At 40.2% G+C, this 24,269-nt stretch overlaps 1 protein-coding gene across 2 annotated transcripts in view; it reads right to left on the reverse strand.

Annotated features, from left to right (window-relative positions):
• DCBLD2 (discoidin, CUB and LCCL domain containing 2) overlaps positions 1–24,269 on the reverse strand; it is a 92,705-nt gene that overhangs the window by 34,322 nt on the left and 34,114 nt on the right. For both annotated transcript variants that reach the window (XM_051859388.3, XM_089331502.1), the window contains one exon: positions 11,927–12,064. In XM_051859388.3, the coding sequence (XP_051715348.2) occupies positions 11,927–12,064 (138 nt within the window). The remainder of the gene's footprint in view (positions 1–11,926; positions 12,065–24,269) is intronic.

Here is a 24,269-nt window from a genome sequence, read left to right on the forward strand (position 1 = left end):
CCCACTAATGCGCCAGGAAAGCAGCAGAAAATGACCCAAGTGCTTAGGCCCCTATCACCCAAGTGGGAGACATGGATGGAGTTCGAGGCTCCTGATTTGAGCCTGGCCCAGCTCCGGCTCTTTGCAGCCACTGGGGAGTGAACCAGCAGATAGAAGATCTCTTTGTGTCTCTTCCTCTCTGTCACTTTGCCTTTCAAATAAATTTTAAAATCTTAAAGCAAGGACATATAAATGGCCAATAAGCACATGAAAGATATTCAACATCATTAGCCAACAGGGAAATGCAAATCAAAATTACAATGAGATACCATTGTAATAAGGCAGCAAACACTCAAGAAAGACAGAATTAGCTAGAATATGGAGAAATTAGAATTCTTAAAAGAAATTAAACAGAGTCTGCATATAACTCAGAAATTCCATTTCTAGATATTCAAACAATGGAATGTTCTTTGGCCATAAAAAGGAATGAAGTACTGATATGAGCCACAACAAGGATGGACATTGAAAACATGCTAAGGGAAAGACAGTCATGAAAAGACCACATATTATACAATTCACTTAAATAAAATGTCCGCAATAAGTATCAAGATGAAAAAGATTAGTGGTTACCTAGGACTAGAGGGGGTCAGGAGCTGTGAAATGGTAAGTGGCTGCTATTAACCATGGGGTTTCTTCTGAGGTGACAAAACATTCTAACATTGAATATGGTGATGACTTCACATCTGAATATCACAAATGTCAATGAATTATACACTTCAAGTAGGAGAACTGTATGCTGTGTGAGTATATCAATAAAGCTGTTACAAAATTTGAGAATACAGAAAAATAATCTATCATGTAATAACAATTTTATTAATATACAGCACATCTGCAGTTATGAAAGGAACAGAATGTGGTAAAAGAGCCAGGGCTGGCAACTTAGTCATTAAACATATATTCAATAAACACATATTGTTACCAGGTGTTGTTCTAGAAAGAGATGGAACAAAGAACAGTTAGACAAAAAAAATCCCTGCACACAGCCGAAGTACTCCCAGTGAGGTGAAGAGGAAAAAGAATTATCAGTAAGAAAAATTTACAGTGTGTGAGAACATGGAAGTACCTTAAAAAACAAAGAGTAAGAAGTTAGGAAAAGTCAGGGCGCTGTCATTTTAAGTACAGCGGTCAGGGTAAGCCTCAGGGAGGTGTCATCTGGATAAAACCCTCAAGCAGAGCGGGTGAGGCTCTGAGAACAGGCTGTGGAAATCACAGAAGTCTGAGGCGGAGCACGTGCCAGAAGGAACAGGAGGAAGATAAGCAGAAGACGTCAAACAGGCAATGGGAAGCTCAACCCCACAGGGTCTCCCAGGTAAGGACAGCAGGTAGAATGAGATGGGAGCTTGATTTGATTAAGACCACACGGACTGCTAGACTCAGAGTAGACTGAAGGGGAGAAAGAAGAGAAGCAAAGTCAGTAAGCAGTTTATCGCCATAACGGAGGTAGAAGTGACAGTAACCTGAGCTAGCACGGTAGTAATGGAGCCACTCTGCCATAGTCGGATTCTGATACATGTGTATCCGAGTATATATTCTGGGAAGTGGCAGATGGATATGAATTTCAGAGAATGAGAAGTTAATGCTAAATTTTCTGGATTGAGCGACTTAGAAGATGAAGTTATTATATATAAAGTTCTTAGATTATAATAAAAATACTGGGAAAGCACTCAACTCTCATAATTATGCTGGCTCCATTTTAACATGTCTTATAATATCAGAAAATCGATTATCTGTTCAAAGTGTAGGAAAGCAGGTAATTCACTATATTCTCTTTAAAAATAACTTACATTTTTTAAAAATTATTTATTTCTTTGAAAAGGAGAGAAAGTTTATCTTCTATCTACTGTTTGACTCCTTAAAATGTCCAAAACAGCTTGGACTGGGCCAGGTCACACTCAGTCTGGGTCTCCCGTGTGGGTGGTAGAGACCCAAGTACTTGAACTATCACAAGCTCCCTACCAGAATGCACATTAGCAGGAAGCTCGAATCAAGAATAAAGCCGGGACTTGAAAACAGGCACTACAATATGGGATGTGGGTATCCCAAGCAGCCGAACACCCACATGGAATTTACCACATTCGTAACTAGGAGCCCCTGAGTAGGACATTTGGCAATTTTAATGAAACACTTACTACACACCAAAGACTACAGCATATGTGTCTCTGTACAAGGTAGTACACATGTGGCATGCTCTGTTTGGGTGCTCTGGAAGACAGAATGGCAGCAGTTGTCACCAGCAGCCCTCGGGGCTCTGCTGCAGCAGCCTGGCATTCCCTCCTTTCCTGGTACAGCCTATAGGGGATCAGCAACATCCTGAAATCTACTCTAGCTGTAAAGTAGGGACTCACTCACAGGGGCTGTAACCGTAACTCCTTTATAATGAGCTTTGATCTATCCCCATTAACTACATTCCTTAATCCTAGGAAGTTTTGTAAAGCCCCAATCTTCAAATGAGGTTCTGAAGGCAGCTTAACGGGACTGGGAGGAACAGCATGAGAAAATCCAAAAAGGAAGCAAGCCAACAACAGAATGGAGGATTTCAGGGTTTTCTTAGTAAACATATTAACATCAAATTTCTAAGACAGCTCCAAATAGCAATACTATCATCTGCAATAATTGATACACATGAGTTTTTTTCCTTAAAAATTTAAGTATAATTTAAAATTGTTTCAACATATAACAAAGCCTAGAGAACTTTATAACTGGTCCACAAAAAGTATTTACTCATTAAGCTTTAGAGTTGATCCAAACAAAATACTAGGAAAACAGAATATTTTATCCTAACAAATCAATTTTTAAACTCAGTTCATTGGATGGCCCTAGCACTTGGGTTCCTGTACCCATGTGGGAGACCAGAAGAAGCTCCTGGCTCCTGGCTTCCAATCAGTTCAGATCCAGCAGTCGCAGTGATCTGAGGAGGGAACCATCGGATGGAAGACCTCTCTCTGGCTCTGTAACTCTCTGCCTTTCAAATAAATAAAAATCTTTAAAACACAGCTCATTGTGACTCTGTCAGAAATATTCTTACTTGAGAGACAGCATAAGAGTGCTGGGCTAGGCCAAAGGCAGGAACTGGTACTCAGTCAAGATTTCCTGCATGGGATGACAGGAACCCAACTTTTTTTCTTCCTCCCAGAAACCTTTTATTTAATATATACAAACTTCATGTATTTCGTAGACACAATTTTAGGAACACAGTGATTCTTCCCACCCTATCTGCCCTCCCATCCTCATTCTTACCTCTTTCCCCTCTGATTCTTATTTTTTACTAAGATCTATTTTCAATCAACTTTATATACACAAGATTAACTCTATACTAAGTAAAGAGTTCAACAAATAGCATAAAAAAATTGCTCCAACAGTGGAGACAAGAGCTGTTCAAAGTCATAGCATTTCAAAATGTCAATTTCACTTCCATAGATTACTTTTTTTTTTTTTTTTTGACAGGCAGAGTTAGACAGTGAGAGAGAGAGAGACAGAGAGAAAGGTCTTCCTTCCGTTGTTGGTTCACCCCCCAAATGGCCGCTACGGCTGGCACGCTGCGCCAATCCAAAGCCAGGAGCCAGGTGCTTCTTCCTGGTCTCCCATGCGGGTGCAGGGCCCAAGCACCTGGGCCATCCTCCACTGCACTCCCGGGCCACAGCAGAGAGCTGGACTGGAAGAGGAGCAACTGGGACAGAACCTGGTGCCCCAACCGAGACTAGAACCAGGGTGCCGGTGCTGCAGGTGGAGGATTAGCCAAGTGAGCCGCAGCACCAGCCATTGTACTCTATTAGTTACCCAGATTAGGGAGAACATATGGTATTTGTCCTTTTGGGACTGGCTTATTTCATTAAGATTAATGTTTTCCAGCTGCATCCATTTTGTTGCAAATGACAAGATTTCGTTTTTTTAACTGCTGTGTAGTATTCCATGGTGTACATATCCCATAATTTCTTTATCCAGTCTTCAGTTGATGGATATCTGAGAATCCAACTATTTGACCATCTCCTGCTGCCTCCCCAGATTTGCCCTGGCAGAAGCTGGAATCAGGAACCGGGGCCAGGAATCAAACCCAGACAGTCCAATGTGGGACATGGGCGTCTTAACCACTAGGCCAAATGCCCACTCCATAGAAATATTTTTGACTAAACACTATTTCTGACTTTGCAGAGCTGTGAAATCTATTTTACATTATTGTGTTCTTGAATGAACTGTGTTCTGTACTGTTTTATGTTCTTGACTGAAGAGAGATTCTCAATAGTGTAACAAAAGTGCAACACCACCTACATTAGCTCTAGGGTTTAATTTTTGCCCAGCTGAAGCCATTTACCTCTAAAGGAAGGGAAGCCTGAGGGCCTGTATTTACTCTTCTGCATGGAATAAGAAAAAACTACTTCTAAGTTATTGTATTTAGTCAGCAGAAATGAGAAAATGTAGGAAGACAATGTACGCTGACAAATTCTTCTCCTTTACTTGCTTTAAAATTCCTTTTTCTTTTTTAAATAGAGAGAAGGGGAGATACAGGTAGGGTGAGAGAGGGAGGAATGGAGGGAGGGGGGAGGGAGGAGGGAGGGAGGGAGAGGGGGGAATGGAGAGGAGAGGGAGGGAAGGAGAAGGAATGGGAATGGGAACGAATATCTTCCATCGTCTGGTTAATTTCCCAAATGGTTGCAACAGCTGGGGCTAGACCAGGCCAAATCTAGGAGCTGCATTCTGGTCTCCCATGGGGATGCAAAGGCCCAAGTACCTGGGCCTTATTTTGCTGCTCTCCCAGGCCCTTAGCAGGGAGCTGGATCAGAAGTAGAGCAGCCAGGACTGAAACAGGTGCCCATATGTAATACTGGCAGTGCAGGCAGAGGCTTAACCTTCTATGCCACAGCATTGGCCCCTAAAATGCTTTTTAAAAATTTTTTATTTGAAAGGCAGAGTTAGAGAGAGGAAGAGGCAGAGGCAGAAAGAGTGGAGCAGCCAGACTCCAACTGGCACAGCAGGTGGCGCCTTTACCTGCTATGCCACAGTGCTGGCCTCCTAAGATTCTTTAAATGATCAATTTCTCACAGCCTAAAGGAGCATGCAGTCTTGCTTTCCTAATTCTTACCTGGTCAGTCATGTTGCATTGTGGGTACCTGGATGGCTACTTTGTTCAAGTGCTAGAGGAGGTGGGATAAGACTGGTTTTGCTGATAAATTCTCCTGACAATATCACAGTTTTCTTAGGACTAATCTTGTTTCCATGATAGGAATCTGGCATTAGTCTGTATCAACTGCAATTTAAGAGAAATCTGCATATGTTACACACAGTTTACTGTGATTCAGAATTAACATTTATTAAGTGCCAGAGTCCACACTACATATTTTAACTCTCTCATACATTCTTAGAGGTTAACTGTTTATTTTTTATTTATTTGAATGGCAGAGTTACAGAGACAGAATGAGAGACAGAGATAGATCTTCCAACCGCTGGTTCAATCCCCAAATGGCCACAACAGCCAAGACTGGGCCAGGCCAAAACCAGGAGCTTCATCTAGGTCTCTCACACGGGGAGGGCAGGGAAACAAGGACACGGCTATCTTCCACTGTCTTCCAAGGCACATTAGCAGGGAGCTGGGCCGGTGCTGTGGCTCAGTAGGCTAATCCTCTGACTGCGGTGCCAGCACACCGGGTTCTAGTTCCGGTCGGGGAGCCAGATTTTGTCCTGGTTGCCCCTCTTCCAGGCCAGCTCTCTGCTGTGGCCCGGGAGTGCAGTGGAGGATGGCCCAAGTGCTTGGGCCCTGCACCCGCATGGGAGACCAGGAAAAGCACCTGGTTTCTGGCTTCGGATCAGTGCGATGAGCCGGCTGCAGCGTGCCAGCTGCGGTGGCCATTGGAGGGTGAACCAACGGCAAAGGAAGACCTTTCTCTCTGTCTCTCTCTCTCAGTGTCCACTCTGCCTCAAAAAATAAAAATAAAAAAATAAAGTAGGGAGCTGGATTAGAAGTGGTGTAGCCAGGACACAAACTGGCACATGTGAAGGATGCTGGTGAGGCAGGTAGCAGCTTAACCAGCTACACCACAATGCCTGTACCCATGAAGTTAACTCTTAGTATTACAACACCATGTATGGGAGTGCAGTCCACAGTTGGAGCTCTTGGGAAAAATGTCCTCAGATGAAAATAAGTAATGCTTTCTTATGTACAATGCAGCATGGCTCAGTTGCCTAAGACATAAACCATGCATTCAGAGAGGATATAAGCTACCTGTGGTTAACCAGGTCAAATCAGCCTCTCTCTATACTTAAATTCCTCATCATTTAAAAAAATCATCTATTATTTTTCACTTTATGTTTCTGTGTGGGAGCAAACTGTTGAAATCCTTACTTAAGGTATACTAAGCTGATCTTCTGTATATTAAGATAATCGAAAATGAATCTTGATGTGAATGGAAGGGGAGAGGGAGTGGGAAAGGGGAGGGTTGTGGGTGGGAGGGACAGTATGGGGGGGAAGCCATTGTAATCCATAAGTCGTACTTTGGAAATTTATATGCACTAAATAAAAGTTTAAAAAAAAATAAAAATAAAAAAAAAATTCCTTTAGGTTGACAAGTGAATATAAGACATTAAGAGCCCAATTCTTTTGAGACCCACACAGTACCTAGGATACTAATACATTAGTATTTACCAGCAGTGAAGGGGTTAGCTGCTGTATAGCAGACAGCACATTTTGGCATCCTTTCATAGCCTTCTTAATATATGAAAAAAGTGAAACACACTTAAAAACACTTTTTAAATCATTAAGGGGCTGGCATTGTGGCACAGCAAGTTAAGCCTGCATCTGTGATGCTGGCATCCCATAGAGGAGCACTCCTTTGAGTCCCAGTTGCTCCGATTCCTTCCAGTCCAGCTCCCTGTGAATGTGCCTGGTAAGCAGCAGATGATGGCTCAAGTACTTGGGCACCTGCCACCCACATGGGATGCCGGGATGGAGATCTTGCCTCCTGGTTTTGGTCTGGATCAGGCACAATCGTTGTGGTCATTTAGTGACTGAACCAGCGGATGGAAGATCTCACTCTATCCCTCCCTCTCTGCTTCTCTGCCTTTGAAAAAAATAAAAAAATAATTAGGGTGCCATTTAGTTTGTTGTATGTCATTTTGGAATAAACTCTATCCCATATGCTAAACTGCTTCTTGTGAGGAACACTATCTTAACAGATTCTGTATTAATTTCACTTTCTCTGCAAAACTGCTAATATTTTGCTACCAGAACCCTTAAATTACGAACTTGACACCAAAATGCAGGCATTTCTCTGTATGTTAATTATATCACATACACAAACACCATGCATACTCATTTGTGAAAAATAAAGCTATGAATGCAAACTGAAACTTCACTAACAAAGATCATACTGGTGAATTTAGCAGTTTAATAGTTTAATGTTTGCCAGACGTAACAAATTTATAATACAATACAAAAATTATAAATAGAAGCCTCGCTGAATATACTTGAGACAAATTCAGTCCCGTAAAATTACTCTACATTTAAAGCAGCAAACAACCTAAGAATTCACTCTATTTTCAAAAGCAGAAACATTCTATGCAGGGGAAAATAATTATAAAATTTGGACTCTGAGAAAGCAGTTCTCTACTCAGCCCTGTTTCATTTACAAGTTTATGTAATCTGATGTAAGAAGGAAGAAATGGAAAATATTTGCAAAAAATGTGGCTAAAAAGCAGAGCAACCTGAAAATTTATTAGTATTGCTGTTAGTTCTAAAAATAATCTATCATATAATAACAATAACCTTGTCAAATGAGAATATTTTCCAGGCTCAGCTGCTCAGAAGTCTTAAACACAGTCATCAGATTCTAAGGAGTGGCAGGCAAAAAAAAATGAACGTAAGTTTATGAGTTCCAATTAGGAGGGACATTAATATCTGCGCTAGACTTTATTCCATATGAAATTTTAACCTGTTTTCTACTTTTCCTCACAAAAATAAAAGCAGATTGACTATTACAAAATTCTGGACTTGTGAAAACTAAAGCAGTGAGGCCTGCCATTACCTGTGTAGTGATGATTTCACAGACCACAAAAATTTCAGGATTGCAACCTTCTACCAGTGTATGTACACACACAGCGATTACAGCACATTTAATAAATGCAGCCTTGAAAGACCAGGAGCTTCCAGAGCAGGTGTGCATGCCTTCAGTTCACTGTTTTATAGCCAAATGACTAAAATCATCATTCAGAATCCTAGAAATGTTGAATCCACCATAGAAATTGGCCATTGCTGAACACAGATTCAAAAGTAGGAATTTAGATTATTCACCTATAAAGTTTATTTTATGTTTCAAGTCCTGTGGCAATTTCTAGGCAACTTCTATGTTATTAAATTTACTTTTTAAGAGTGAAAATGGGGGCCAGCACTGTGGGGTAGTAGATTAAGCCTCTGCCTGCAGTACTGGCAGCCCATATGGTGCCATCCAGCTCCCTGCTAATGCACCTGGGAAAGCAGTGGAAGATAGCCCAACTACTTGGGCCCTTGTACCCATGTGGGAGACCCAGAAGAAGCTCTTGGCTTCGTCCTGGTGCAGCCAACTACTGTGGCTATTTGGAGAGTGAACCAGCATGGAATATTCTCTATCTCCACCCTTCAAATAAATAAATACATCTTTTTAAAAAAAGTGAAAATGTCAGCAGAATTTCTTATTAAACTAGGTGAACTAGAGATTGAGTGGTAGATCCTGCTTGTCTCAGTGATCAGCAATACTTAAGACTCCACACAGAGCTCCTGAACAGTGGATGCTAACATTATGCCCAGGATTTCCACAGAGGTCCAGCTATAGCTTCTATTTCTTAGAAAGTCCACTGGAATTTGATGGGATTATTCCAACTTGGAATAGAAATACTAGTCCCTGCTGGAAGAGGTGGTTCACAATGACATGCATCTTTGCTTGCTACCCAAATAGGTAAATGGGAACTTTTCTGTTACTGGTAGATACAGTTTTTGAAAAATTAGGTTTACAAGTGAAAATCAAGAGCTAACTAATAATGGAACAGGCTGGAAAGTACTGCTCAAAGATCAATGACAACAAGGAGGATAAAAAGCTATAAATTAAAATAAAAAAAAACAAACAAACTAGAAACAAAGTAGACGACGACACCAGGGAGGGTGCCCTATACATACAGCTCAGAGCTTCATCCAACAGGGCTTCCTTAGTTCAAAGCCTCTTACTTTATGGCAACTTAAACTCCAACAGGATGAATCCTAAATCTTTGCAACATTTCCTTCTAGGTCTGATTCTAAAAGCTTCAGAAGCCGTCACAAGTCTAGAGTTAGGTTTGTCACCAGACATCTTAGTTCAGTTACTTCTGATCTTGTCTCCTCCAACAGCCTTCTAACTGGCTTCTCCCTATTCTCACTTTTCTTCAACTCTTGGCAGCTCAGGAGGGACTGCAAAAAACCACCCAACACACAAGTCCAGTCACATTACTACTCTGCTCTAGCAGCTTCTGTGTGTTCTTAGGAAAAAGCTCCAGTGCTCTGAGTAACAAGAGCCACTCTCTCCACTCACTCCGCTTGAGCTACATCGGCTTTTTCATCCTAGTTTCCCCAGAGTTTCTTTTGACGTGAGACCTCTGCACCTGCTCTTCTCCTCCCTAAAATGGCCCCCCTTCCTTCTCTGCCTGGAATCTCTAATTAATCTTTCAGATCTGAGCTTAAAATTGCCTTCCTCAGAGAACTCTGCTTTTCATCAATCTTCTACTCCCTGCACCCCTGTGGCGGCCTACCATTTGCAGAATTCTTTCGGCATTCTTACCATAACTGCAATTAAGTAATCACTTGTTTAATGTCCTTTTCCAATCCTTTACCCCCATGAAGGCATGACTGCGTCTGTCTGTCTTCTTTACTGCTGCTTCCCCAGTGGCAATTACGGGCAAAATCGGTCACTACAGAGAGTATAATTGTGCAATTGGCTCTTGCACAAATGAATAAAAATTAGTCTATCTTACACAAAATCATGACTCTACAACAGATACTAGAACATTAACCTGTCTCTGTGAGAGTGTAACACTTGAAGCAGCTATTGAAGCAGGAGTTTTCACAACCTTTGTTCCCAAGTATCCTAAATCTTCAACTGGAAGGCTAAGCTGGGGACATACAATGATGTTTCTTAAAAACATTCACGGAATTCATCATGCAGCTAAGTTTCCTGGATGGAAACAAACCGAGGATCCCAACCAAAGCCAACTAGCCTTCAAATGAATGAGTCATTACAAGAAATTGTGACTAAAAGGCCACCCAAGAAGTAATAAATTCAAACAGTGCTCTTTTGAATATGGTTTAGCCAATTCTCTTTAGTTCAAATAAAACAAATGTCTGATGGATGTGACAGGACATGCAAAAATATAAGTAAGACTTCAGGAGACAGCTATGAAATGAGGATTTTGCAAAAGAGTTATGACTTTGGAAAGTGTGACTTGTCAGGAAGCTCCAAATTAAGGTGGATACTTCAGAAATATTTGGAAGCTAAAGTTCATCTGAAAATGCAATACAGCCATCTGAAATGTGACACAGAAGTTTACCCAACTGGAATATACTGATTCTCATATCTGAGACCACTATCAATTCTTAAGTTTCTTTCCAGTTTTTGTGGGTGAAAAAGCCCCACAATTTAAGTACCTATCCCTAGCAAGGTTTACTTTCAACCAGAGAGGATATTTGTTTTCCATAAATCTTCAACTCAACAAATAACAAAGAGGGAAAACAGGATAAAAACATAATAATCTGATTTTAAGACTGAGAAACTTCAGGGGAATAAAAAGCAAATTAATTCTTTATTTTCCTTCCCTCACTCATCCATCCAAGACTTTTCAGGAGTAAAATTGAAAGGATGGTAATCTGTTATGTTACTCTGGGTTCTGGAAGCTACCCTATGTGTAAGGAAAATGCATATACATGTGTACAGTCGTTTTGAGATATTCTTCTAATAGCATCGCTTCTTAACCTTTGTCAGGCCACAGAGGACAAAGGATGTCAAGAGATTTCATGCGAGTCTTACATTTATCAAGGGCCCAAGCACTTTGGCCATTCTCCACTGCCCTCCCAGGCATATTCCCGGAACAAAGTAAATTTTGGATTCTGTTCTAGTTAATAGTCTTCTTTCTAATTTTACCCCCTCAGATCCTAAACATTAACAACTTAGAAAATATTTCATATTTATTTTGTGCTATCTCAGCTCTTTCAGGGTACTCGTGGTGATAGGAGGGACTATTCTGAAAAGCACAGTACCATGGTGTATTTTTTAAAATGATTTATTTATTTATTTGAAAGGTAGAGTTAGAGAGGCAGAGGCAGAGAGAGAGGGAGAGAGGGGAGAGAAGTCTTTCATCTGCTGGTTCACTCCCCAAATGGCTACAATGGCCAGAGCTTTCTCTGGGTGTCCCTGGTGGGGAGCAGGGGCCCAAAGACCTGGGCCATCCTCTACTGTTTTCCCAGGCCACAGCAGGGAGCTGGATTGGAAGTGAGCATCTGGGACTCAAACTGGCGCCCATATGGGATGCTAGCACTGCAGGTGGCATGCCACAGCGCCGGCTCCAGTACCACGGTTTTTAACATAGAACCATGAAATGGTAAACTGTGGAAAATAAAGCTCTAAACTGCTACATTTCAATGATTCATAGTTTTTTACAAGTTAGCATTCCAGTCTTATATAAAAAAATCATGACAGTATTTCCAATGCTATGGAAATGAAATTATATGCACTTTATACAAAAGTATACTCTTAATTTTGGGAATTCTGAACTGCACAGAATTTTGTCAAATTTATGTACATCTTATTCACTGGTCAGCCTTTGTGCTGTATTCCAACCTCAGATAACAGGTACTGAAAGAAACATTTTTTTTTGTTAGCCATTTCTTATGTAGTGAAATTACCTTGTTTATCTACAACCGAATAGGAAGCCAAAAATCCGCGTCCAGAAACATGGATTCCACTCATAAACAGCACTGTAATCTCATTGCTTTTTGATTCAATTGAATGGTTCATTTGCAGCCCCAGACCACAGTATTTGCCTAGGAACAAAAGAAAAGTAGACACTTGGTATGACTCTCATGAAGTCCACAATATTTGCAATGTAGAGAACAAAAGCAGAATAATATGCCAAAGTAGGTATTAGATTACCATAAAATGAGTGGGATTTTTTTTAAGATGTTTAATGTTCAGAAATATTTTCTAGAGAAAATAAATTCTAATAACAATTCAACTGATTCAGAAGAAAAAAAGAACAGTAAATGCATCATTGCCCTTAAGAGGATTCAATATCTTGTGAAACACATATGTACTCTTTAAAAGAATAACTGAGATTTAAATAACAACTTCAAGCATTTCATGCAGGCAGGCAGCTCACAAATGAACTACAACCAATCAATAGCATTCGTAATAAGCTTTCGCCAGGGCACCCTGGATTCCTCACTTCAGAGCACCCCTCAAACATTCTTTTCAGTTTCAGTCAATCCCTTTAGGTGAACATATCTGCTCCCATGGTTTTAACTATGATCTGATAACTCCTACTTCCATACACTTTCCCTTGAATTCCAGCTATATATATATGAGGGGGAGGCAAAATATTCATGGAAAAACGGTTTTAAAAGATAACACAGAGGCTGGCATTGTGGCACAGCAAGCTAAGCCACTGCTTGCGATGCCAGTATCCCATCTCATATTGGAGTGCCAGTTTGAGTCCAGGCGGCTCCACTTCTGATCCAGATCTTTGCTAATGTGTCTGGAAAGGCAGTGGAGAATGCCCAAAGTACTTGGGTGCTTGCCACCCATGTGGGAGACCTGGATGGATTTCTGGGCTCCTGGCTTCACTCTGGACCAGTCCCAGATGTTTCAGCCACTTAGGGAATAAATAAGCAGATGAAGGACTTCCCTCTGTGTCTCTGTCTCTGCCCCTCTGTGTTTCAAATAAATCAGTCTTAAAAAAAGATAACAGATATTCTCCATGAGCTTTTTGAAGCCCCCTCATAAGTAAGTGCCTTATATTTTTTCATGTCTAACATATATGTAAAAAGTCACATAGTCTCATTCCAGATCTAAGTATACTAAGATAAAAAGATGACAAAATAATTAAAGTAAGATATCCACCAGTAATAAAAATGGATTTCCACATGGGCTTGTTAACTTGTCTAAAAAACTTAGGACAAAGAGCTCCATTACTTGAATAAGAGTCATGTGGACTTTTATGAACACCACTTTCAAGGGTGGTATTTCATTTTCTGAGTACAAAATCCTTAGGAGTCAAAAAACAAAAAAACAAAAACAAAAAAACAATCCCACCAGAACTATTAAGACAAAGTCATAGGATCAATATATAAACTCAGTTATATTTTCATATGCAACAATCTGAAGAATTTTTAAACTATTCATAACAGCATAACATAAAAATATGGAGATATTTTTAAAATGTTAAAAAAAATCAACACACAGATAAACACAAAACACTCCTGAGAAACATTAATGCTAAAACAGATAGAGATATACCAAGTTAATGAACTGAAAGACCCAATACTGTTAACATGTCAGTCTTTCCTACACTGAATGTATTAATTCAAACCAATCCCTATAAATATCCTGGTGGGCTTTTTCTTTTCTTTTTTTTTTTTAAAGAAATTCACAAGCTGAGCTTAAAATTCATATGGAAATGCAAAGGACACAGAACAGCCCCAAAAGAGTAAAGTAGAAAACTGAGGCTTTATATTACCTAATTTTTAAACTTACTATAAAACTAGAGTAATCAAAACAGTATGGTACTGGTGTAAGGAATATATCTACACCTCTATTTGAATAAGTATGACATGTGGATACGGTCAACTGGATTCTGACAAGGGTGTCAAGCTGCCTCAACAGAGGAAGGATAGTCCCATCAGCAAATACACTAAACCAGCTGTACCTACATATATAAAACCAAATGAATTGAAAACTTTATTCCACAACATATACAAAAGTTAAGTTGACATAGATTATGAGCCTAAATGTAAGAGCTAAGGTTATAAATTCTTATAAGAAAACATGGGACAAAACTTAGTGAGTTTTGCAGACAATATTAACAAAAGGTAAATAGGAAATCTGGCTTCTGAGAATTTACCAAGTTAACGCAGTGTGTCCAGTTCATCAGCCAACCCCAAGAGCGACCCGGGAACTGACTGGATCTCACTGCATTCTGTACTTTACTGCACCTAGCAGATGGTGTGCATCTCATCTGCCCAAAGATACTTGCAGTCTGGGCTGCCAGTTTTACTGCTGGTTTTCCTGAAGCCCTTTTTAGTCTGTGTGAGATTAAATTTTGGGACACTGACATGATAAGAACACACACTGTATGTTTCTGTGCCTGTGAATGCACTCATGTGCTCTCACACCCTTGTTGTATGGTCTTAAAAGTAGCATTATATGGTCCTGTCTCTCAACAATCCTGACAATTTAGGATAAAATGCATAAATAAATGCCTTTTATGGTAATAAAGTGCAGCAATAAATGAAAGCTCGGGATACATTATCTTCTGAATAGCTACAGTTTACTACAGCTAAGTTAGCAAACTATATTTCTACTATGGTAGATACTGTACCTGTTTCACTACTGTATCTCCTGGGAACTAACATGGTACCAAATGAATACTTGCAGAATTAAACTAAGCTTGACAAACCATTCTCTTTTATTGCCAAAATTTTAAAGGACTGCATATTTCTATAATTATGATTTAATCTGATGTCTCAGGGTAGTTAAGTGCTGATAAAGACTTACTCCATGAGTAGTAACCTGACTTGCACATATCCTTGCCTTTCTTCTTAGAAGTCATTTGGGTTATTTAGCACCTTAAATAGAGTGCATTTTCCTGCTCCTAGAGATAATATTTTAAAATGCATATGCATATCAGTAATATATATATTTTCCATAACAAAATTATTTTCATAATTCTTAGATACTAATTTCTTGACTTTTAAGATATTTTTCTGCAGAAGTGAAACTTTTTAAATAGACTTTTGTAGACATTTTCTAAAATACTGTTTACCTGAATTGTGTTTGCAAAGGATTGATACAGTGTGCTCCCACTCAGAGTATAGAAGTAAGGGCAAATATTTTTGGCATCATGAGCTAAGATCATGGCTAAGATGGAAGATACTTTTCTTTGATAATCTAGAATTTTTTACTCTGCATAATAATTGTTTCTTTTTTATTATTGACTTATATATTTTTGCAAAGCACACAACAGGATTGTCACTGCTGTGTGCAAAATATAAGTATAACCTGTGTACTCAGAACATACCTGGTCTTAAGCTTCCTCTCTGGGCAGGCTTGACAACCTGAGCTATAAGTTGTATATGGCAACCATACTTTCTACATGGTTTCCTGTATTCCTGAAAAGGTGATTTGCATTCATTTTTACATTTGTTCCTTGGAAGCTTATATTTGTATGTGTGTCATCTTAAAATATTTAAATAAAAAGACTGCTTTCAAGTGGAAAAAAAAAAAAGAAAACATGGGACAAAGCCTTTGATTCCAGGGTTAAGCAGATATTTGATTCAATGCCAATAGGATGACCAACTTTTAAAGTAATTTCATCAACACTAAAAAGTTTTTTCTTCAAGACACCATTAAGAAAAGGAAAAGACAAGCCATGGTCTGGGAAATATCTGCAAAATATCTGATAAAGGACTTTATCTAGAATACTCTTGTAACTCAGTCAGACAATATAATTTTTTTAAGGGCAAATAATTTGGGTAAGACAAGGCAATCTATGGCAAGTAAGCACATAAAGATGACAATAGCATTCATTATTAGGGAAATGAGTATTAAAGCTACACTGGGGCCCCGTGCCTTGGTACAGTAGGTTAATCCTCCACCTAAGGCGCCAGCATCCCATACGGGTGCTGGTTCTAGTCCTGGCTGCTCCTCTTCCAATCCAGCTCTCTGCTGTGGCCTGGGAAAGCAGTAGAAGATGGCCCAAGTACTTCGGCCCCTGCACCTGCAAGGGAGACCAGGAAGAAGCACCTGGCTCCTGGCTTCGGATCTGCACAGCTCCGGCCGTTGTGGCCACTTGGGGAGTGAACCAATGGAAGGAAGATCTTTATCTCTCCCCTCACTGTCTATAACTCAATCTTCCAAATAAATAAAATCTTAAAATAAAAGCTACACAGATACCACAACATACCCACTAGAACAATCAAAAGGACAGTACATCAAATATTGGAGATGTGGAGAAATGAAAACCTTCATACTTAATGGTAGGAATATAAATGGTACAGCTGTTTTAGAAAAACATTTTGTAGTTTCTGAAAAAGATAAACGTAAACATAATTTTTTTTTTTTTTTTTTTTTTTTTTTTTTTTTTTTTTTGACAGGCGGAGTGGACAGTGAGAGAGAGACAGAGAGAGAAAGGTCTTCCTTTTGCCGCTGGTTCACCCTCCAATGGCCGCCGCTGCAGCCGGCGCACCGCGCTGATCCTGGCAGGAGCCAGGAGCCAGGTGCTTTTCCTGGTCTCCCATGGGGTGCAGGGCCCAAGCACCTGGGCCATCCTCCACTGCACTCCCTGGCCATAGCAGAGAGCTGGCCTGGAAGAGGGGCAACCGGGACAGAATCCGGCGCCCCAACCGGGACTAGAACCCGGTGTGCCGGCGCCGCAAGGTGGAGGATTAGCCTATTGAGCCACGGCGCCGGCTCGTAAACATAATTTTTAATACAGCCTTGCAACTAACTTCTAGTTATCTATCCAATAGGAAAGACTATACAAAGGTTCACAGGGGACCTGCGATTATCTGCCTCAAAGACACATATTCATCAGTGTATTAAAAAAAGTGGTAAACATCCACGCAAAGGAATACTATTCAATAATAAAATGGAACAAACTACTAATACATGGATGAATTTGAAAAATATTACATAGAGCAAAAGATGACATTTAGATAACATGTACAGAAAATGCAAAAAATTGGACCAGTGTTGTGGCATGGTGGGTTAAAGGGCGCCAGTTAGAGTCCAGCTGCTCCACTTCTCATCCAGCTCCCTGCTAGTGTGCCTGGAAAAGCAGTGGAGAATGGCTAAAGTGGTTGGGCCCCTGCCATGCACATGGGAGATCTGTGTGGAATTCTAGGCTCCAGCAGATAGAGGTTCTCTTTCTCTCTCTAACTCTGCCTTTCAAACAAATTTGTTTTAAAAAAGAGGAAAGGACAACAACAACAAAAAATTGTTTTGAAATTTGAAAGTCAACGTTTGAAAGCAAAGAATATTCAGTCTCTAACTTTTCAATTTATTTCACATTTAATAAACACTAAATTCTACAGCATATGTATGTCTTAGGCACAATAGATGTTCAACATGAAATATGTCATGCTCATCCCTTCTTTCAAAAAACACTATTGTGCACAAATAAAAGCTTCCTATTTTTTCTATTTTTTGAAAAAAATATTTATTTGAAAATAGGGAGGGAGGGAGAGGAAAAGAAAGGATATGAAACTGAATGTCCTATCTGCTGGTTCATTCCTCATACAGCTGCAACAGCTGGGGAGGCCAGGTCAGAGCCAGGAGTTCAACCTCGATCTCCTCATTGTGTGGCAGGGACTGAAGTATTAGAGTCATCACCTGCTTCCCCCCAGAATGTGCATTAGCAGGAGGTCAAATCCAGCATCCAGTGTATCTCTCCAATATGGGATGCAGGCATCCCACGCAGCATCTTAACCGCTGCACCAAATATCTGCTCCTTTTGTAATTATCAACATACCATAATTGTACAAATTTATACAGTAGTGTTACATTTCAATGCATGTATACATATACAATGAACAGCATAATTGGCCTGTTACCTAGACATTTATCATTTCTTTGGTTTGGGAACATTCAAGATCTGCTCTACTAGCTGTTTTGAAATATTCAATTAATTTTTGTCAACTATATTTATACTACTGTGCAACAGAATGCCAGAAGTTATTTCTCCAATCTAGCTGCACCCTTGTACCTGTTAACCATCTTTTCTCTCCATCGTCCTTCCTCCATACAATTTCCAGGCTCCAGTAACCACCATTTCTACTCTCTACTTCTGTGTGATCGACTTTGTTAAGAGCTTTCCAGTTTTTAAATACGGAATCAAACGTAAAACGTGGTTATCAACATTTTAACATTCATGCCAAATAACCCAGTACCAAAGAATCCTACAACACTCGTTATCTGAATACTGCAGTCTCCACCTCCTGCAGCTCTGCTTTCCGGGGCCTCAGTTGCTCACGGTCACCTAAGTGCCAAAGATATTAATATCTCTGGTTCTTCCAAGAGAGACAGACTACATTCACATAATTTTTATCGCAGTATATTGTTATAATTATTCTACTCTATTACAATGTTGTTAATCTCTTATGGTGCCTACTTTGTAAATTAACCCTCCTCATGGGTATCTATGCACAGGAAAAGACATAGAGCATACAGGGTGCAGCATACTGTGCTCAATTGGGAGCCCTGGAGCAATTTCATCAACTACATATTTACATAAGCCAGTTACCTCTTCTCACAGTGATCAGCAGTTTCATCTGGGTCCATCAACACTAGTTGTTTTTTGCCATTTAAAGATTTTATTACAACACTGGATGTATGACTTTATGACAATGCTGGACAGAGTGCTCACACAGCAAATACTGACTTACAGATATTTTTAGGTACAAATGGAAAAGATACTTAAAAGATATTTAGGCCATATATAAAAGTGTCTTTACCTTATAAAAATGAAATCATTTGCTGATACTGAAGAATTACAAATTATTAAATAATTTGAAGTACAAAAATATATTCCTGAAGTAAAATATTTAAAAGTTACATCTGTAAAAAAAATTTTTTTAAAACATTTGAAAAGTAGAGTAACAGAGAGAGAGAGAGAGAGAGAGAACCTTCCATCAGCTGGTTGACTCCCCAAATCACGGCAAGGGCCAGGGTGGGTCAGGCTGAAGCCGGGAGCTTGGAATGCCAGCCGGCTCTCCCATGAGTGGCAGGGGCCTGAGCACTTGGGCCATCTTCTGTGGCATTAGCGAAGAGTTGGATCAAAGTAGAGTAGCTAGGACTCAAACTGTAGATCATTTGAGATACCCATTTTACAGGCTGTGGTTTAACCTGCTGCACAACAAATCTGGCCCCTGAAAGTTAAACTTTTAAAAATCCTTTCAACAGGTAAAGAATCCTAAAAGTCTTTGCTATCATTTTTAAAATCAATCTTGTTTTGTGAAACTCAAAAGACAATGCTAGCACAAGAATAATTTTAATTTTTACAAAAGCACAATTGCCAACTCTGCCTTTCAAATAAATCTCAAAAAGGAGGGTTGTGGGCAGCGTTGCGGCATAGGTTAAGACTCCACCTGCAATGCAGCATCCTACATGGGCACAGGTTGAGACCCAGCTGCTCCAATTCTAATCCAGTTCCCTGATAATGTGTCTGGGAAAGCAGCAGAAGGTAGTCCAACTGCTTGCACCCGGAGACCAGGTTGATGCTCCTGGCTCCTGGCTTCCACCTGGCCCAGTCTTGACTGCTGCAACCATTTGTGGAACGAACCAGCAGATGGAAAATCTTTCTCTCTGCCTTTCAAATAAATACAAAATAAATGTCTAAAAGAAAAAAAAAACACAGTTGCTGACCTTCTAGGTGGTTAAATACACCAATGTACACCACATAAATACCTGCTATTATCTCTTACTCTTAGCCACAAGGGCTGTCTACTGCTACTTTTGATCACAGGTGTTACTCATTGTACAAGTAACACAGGCACTTGGTTAAAATTTCATATATATATATATATATGTTTCATATATATATATGAAGCATAGAAGAAACCTCATTCCTAATCTGGGCAATACACTAGTAAATTCTTTAATTCTACTTCCCCAGATTGGCCATTCAAAGGAAATCTGAAATCAACAAAAAGCATTTGATTGCTAACAACTATAGGATCTGATGGTTCTCAAAGTGAGCTAAAATCCCTAGAAATTTATCATACATAAATAAGGGAAGACTTTCAAAAAATAGCATAGAGATACCTATAGAAAATGTAAATATTAAAGTAAATCTATTATCTGGCCCAACATAATACTCACAAAACACTAATTTAGAGTCTAAAAGAATCGACAGTTCAGACAAATAAAATGTTTAAAAAATCATTAGCCATGAGAGAAATGCAAATCAGGTCCACAATAACATTAACACTTTCCACCTATTAGGATGGCTAGAACCAAAAAAGAGATAAACACGTTTTGACAAGGATGTGGACAAATCAGAACCCTCCTGCACTGCTGGTTGGATTGTAAAATGTCCAGCCACTTTAAAAAGCAGAGATCCAGCAATACCACACTGCTGGGTAAAAACCCAGAAGAAATACAAACATAAATTCACACAAAAACTAACTCACAACAGCATCATTCATAAAAGCCAAAAAGTGCAACCCAGCCAGCATTCTGAGATATCTAGCATACAGCTTCTGGGATTTCTTTGGGGAGGTGCTGATAACCCTGAAGAAGGAACAATGTGATCTTTTGAGATCTGGGAAAAATGCGATGACCTATCAAGAGTCTGCTAAGGACAGAACAAATGCCTCCTGGCTTTGAGGGGAAGATAAGACTAATTCTCAAGGGAAACTGGTGCAGATGCAGTAGGGGGTTTGGGTGCAGAGCAAACTTGAACAGCAGTGAGTCAGGGAAGCTTCAGGGGACAAAGGTCTAAGGACTTCAGGAAAGCAGAGTTAAGGGTCCCACCAAAGTATGGTAGGGGCTGGAACTATCACCTCTTTAAAAATGATTTTATAAATGATATATTATTTATTCGAAAGGCAGAGTTAGGGAGAGAGAGAGATGGAGAGACACAGAGAGATCTTCCATCAGCTGGTTCACCCCCCAAGTGGCACAATGGCCGGGACTGGGCAGAAACCAGGAGATTCTTCCAGATCTCGCATGGTGGGTGCAGGGTCTCATCTTCCACTTCTTTCCCAGGCCATCAGCAGAGAGCTGGATCAGAAGTGGAGCAAGGGCTGGCGCTGTGGTGTAGCGGGTAAGAGCTACCGCCTGCAGCTCCGGCATGCCATATAGGCATGGGTTCATGTTCTGCTGCTCCACTTCCCATCCAGCTCTCTGCTATGGCCTGGAAAAGCAGCAGAAGATGACCCAAGTCCTTGGGCCCCTGCACCCACGTGGGAGACCTGGAAGAAGCTGCAGGCTCCGGATCGGCGCAGCTCCGGCCGTTGCGGCCAATTGGAAAGTGAACCAGTGGATGGAAGGCCTCTCTTTCCCTCTCTCTCTGCCTCTCCTTCTAACTCTGACTTTCAAATAAATAAATCTTTAAAAAAAATGTGGAGCAGCCGGGAATTGAACTGACACCCACATGGTATGCAGGAGTCAAAGGCTGTGGCTTTACCTGTTACCCCACCATATTGTCCAGAATCACTAACCTCTTAAAGTGACTTCATTCAAGAGGATAAACCAGTTGATGCAACTTTTAGGATGAAAGTTTAAGCTTCCAATTTTCCCATGCTTTAAATCACAGAAAAGACTTGACTATATGTACAGATTGTCCTATGTTTCAAATGATTAGTGATGCCACATTCTCTGAACTGCAGTTACAGAATCATGTTATTTTCCAAGAGTTATACAAAATTTACATGACTGTCATAATTGTTGGGTCAGTCTTTATTCCAAGGCAGCCTTATTACCACTTTGTCCATGCTGATAAAAGCTTTTTAAAAATCTATAAAACTAAGAATTTGGAAGACTCACTCTAAAGTGAAAACAAATTATCCTTACATAATCCTAACATGCAGACAAGCACTCAACACTTCAGGGGCACCTCTCAGTGTCTTGGCTCTTTCCATTTGATAAATGCAAAGGCTGTATGTATCTCACAGGGTCACAGGTATCAGGAAATGAATATAAATGTATATATATATATATGTGGATATTTCATGTGTCTGTTCATTCATCCATCCATGCATACTCTCACTCTGACTTTAACACATGCTGTTACTAAACCACTTTTTCAGTCAGCCTGTAGCAATTTATTTCTCTTCCTCCAGGAGTATCAGGGATTAATGAAAATAGTAACTTGTTATCTTAAATTTTTCCCTCTAGTAAGTGATCTTTTTATGTTTCTAAGGTATTTTCTTGACCATGGTCCCTGATTTTTTTTTTTTTTTTTTTTTTTAGAGTAGCGGTAGGCCTGATCTGATTAGATATGTCCTTTAAAAGCACAGTGTTTTCTCCACTTGGTTGCAGAATTGGAAAGCAGAGAGACGCCAGCTGGCCTAGAAGGAAGTGAACATGTGCACTGTGAATTGCCTGTCAGGGCCACTGCACGCAGCCTCTAGGAACTCAGAGCAGCACCTGGCCAAAAGTTACCGGCAAAATGGGGAATTCAGTTTCACAACTGCAAGAAAGTGAGTCAGCCAGCCAGTCAACTTGGAAGGGAAACTTGAGCCCCAGAAAATATCCGTATCCCCAGCTGACACCTTGATTTCAGCCTCAGAAGACTCAAAACAGAATTAAGTTATATCATGCACAGATTTCTGATCTACAGAAACTAAGACAATTGCATTTGTGTGTGTGCGTGTGCGCGTGCGAACACATACACTTTAGGTTGCTAAGTTTGTGGTTATTTGCTATGAAGTAACAGAAACCAATAAACCAGAAATTTGCTTTAGTGTACTATAAGACTGCCCTGGCTTTTGGATGATTGGAAGTATAGAGCAGAAGTCGGAATCTACAGCTCACAGCTCAAATCTGCCGATAAATGTTTTTTATTTTGCCTCTTGGCCCGTATCTTGGCCTGTACAATTTTGGGCCATATGCTCTTCCAAAATGTTTAGATTAGTTGCCAAGATTTTAAAAATTTGACATAAATTTTGATTTCTTGGGTCCTCTTGAAAAATCACAAGGGAAAAGAATAAAGGGAAACTTGGCCAGTTTTCCAAATGGTTGTACCACTGAAAAGGACAGTGGCTGTCCTTACAGAGAAAACCACACACTCCAGTTTACCACAGCTCACCACTCCATACTTTCCCCAATTCCAAAACTCAAATATCACACATGATCATAGCAATGCTGTCATTTTACCCATTCATTTTTACCTGTTTAGGCCCTGCTGGCAAAGAGTTCGTACTGACTTGTACAGAGTTTAAACCGTAAGGTGTTCATGCCTCTTCCAACATTCATATCAACCACATTTTGGTAGAAGAACACCAACGAATTAAACTCCAGAAAGTGTTAATGGGAAATATTCCATATTCAACAGAGAAGAGAAATGTATCTGATTTAGACCAGAATTGGAATTAATATTGTTAGGAAACTTAAAACCTGATTTATGTTCTCAAGTAAATAAGAATTCAATCTATTGAGAGATGAGCCACAGAACAATGTTGTTCTTAGAAACGTGCAACTTGGGACTGGCACTGTGGCGTAGCGGGTAAAGCCACTGTCTATGGTGTCGGCATCCCATATGGGCTCTGGTTCCAGTCCCAGCTGCTCCTGGCTTGGGATCAGTGCAGGTTCAGCCGTTGTGGCCATCTGGGGAGGGAACCAGTGGATGGAAGACCTCTCTGCCTCTGCCTCTCTGTAATTCTGCCTTTCAAATAAATAAGTAAATCTTTTAAAAAAAGAAACAGAAACCTACAACTTATGAAGATGGAGTTGAGGAAAGAGAGTTACCTGCTGAGCAGATGGGGGAATGGCACATGCTTAGAAAAGAACCACTGTTTGTAGACAAACTGACATAGAAAGTTTTCAGTACTGAGTACTGGGAATTCTCAAAGCAATTCAGTTTTTTTTATTTGACAGGCAGAGTTAGACAGTGAGAGAGAGAGACAGAGACAGAAAGAAAGGTCTTCCTTCCATTGGTTCACCCCCCAAATTGATATTGAATCTGAGTATTCAGGCACTATGCTTTGCAGGTGCTGGGGACTCTGGGATGAAATGAGATAGGAACACTGCCGCCCTCAGGAAGCTAAATGGAGGGGGACATGGCAGATGCATGACTGGCCCTCTAAAACAGAAGAGCATGTTTAAGAATAGACATTACCATTCAGTGATGTCTTCTGTACAGCAAGTTTCTTTAAAAAGCCATGCTTCAGGGATCACTACTTTCTGCTTGCTTGGTGGACCAGAACGAGGTAGAACTGCACAAATTAGCCCCTGACTTGGAGTTGAGATTGTGTTCTCTTTGGGGAAGCCTGAAAACTCTTCCCAAGATTCCTCTCATGCTGTAACTTACAA

This window comes from Oryctolagus cuniculus, chromosome 4 (assembly GCF_051225735.1).
Source record: "Oryctolagus cuniculus isolate XC-2025 breed Fujian yellow rabbit chromosome 4, ASM5122573v1, whole genome shotgun sequence".
Taxonomy (NCBI): Eukaryota; Metazoa; Chordata; class Mammalia; order Lagomorpha; family Leporidae; genus Oryctolagus; species Oryctolagus cuniculus.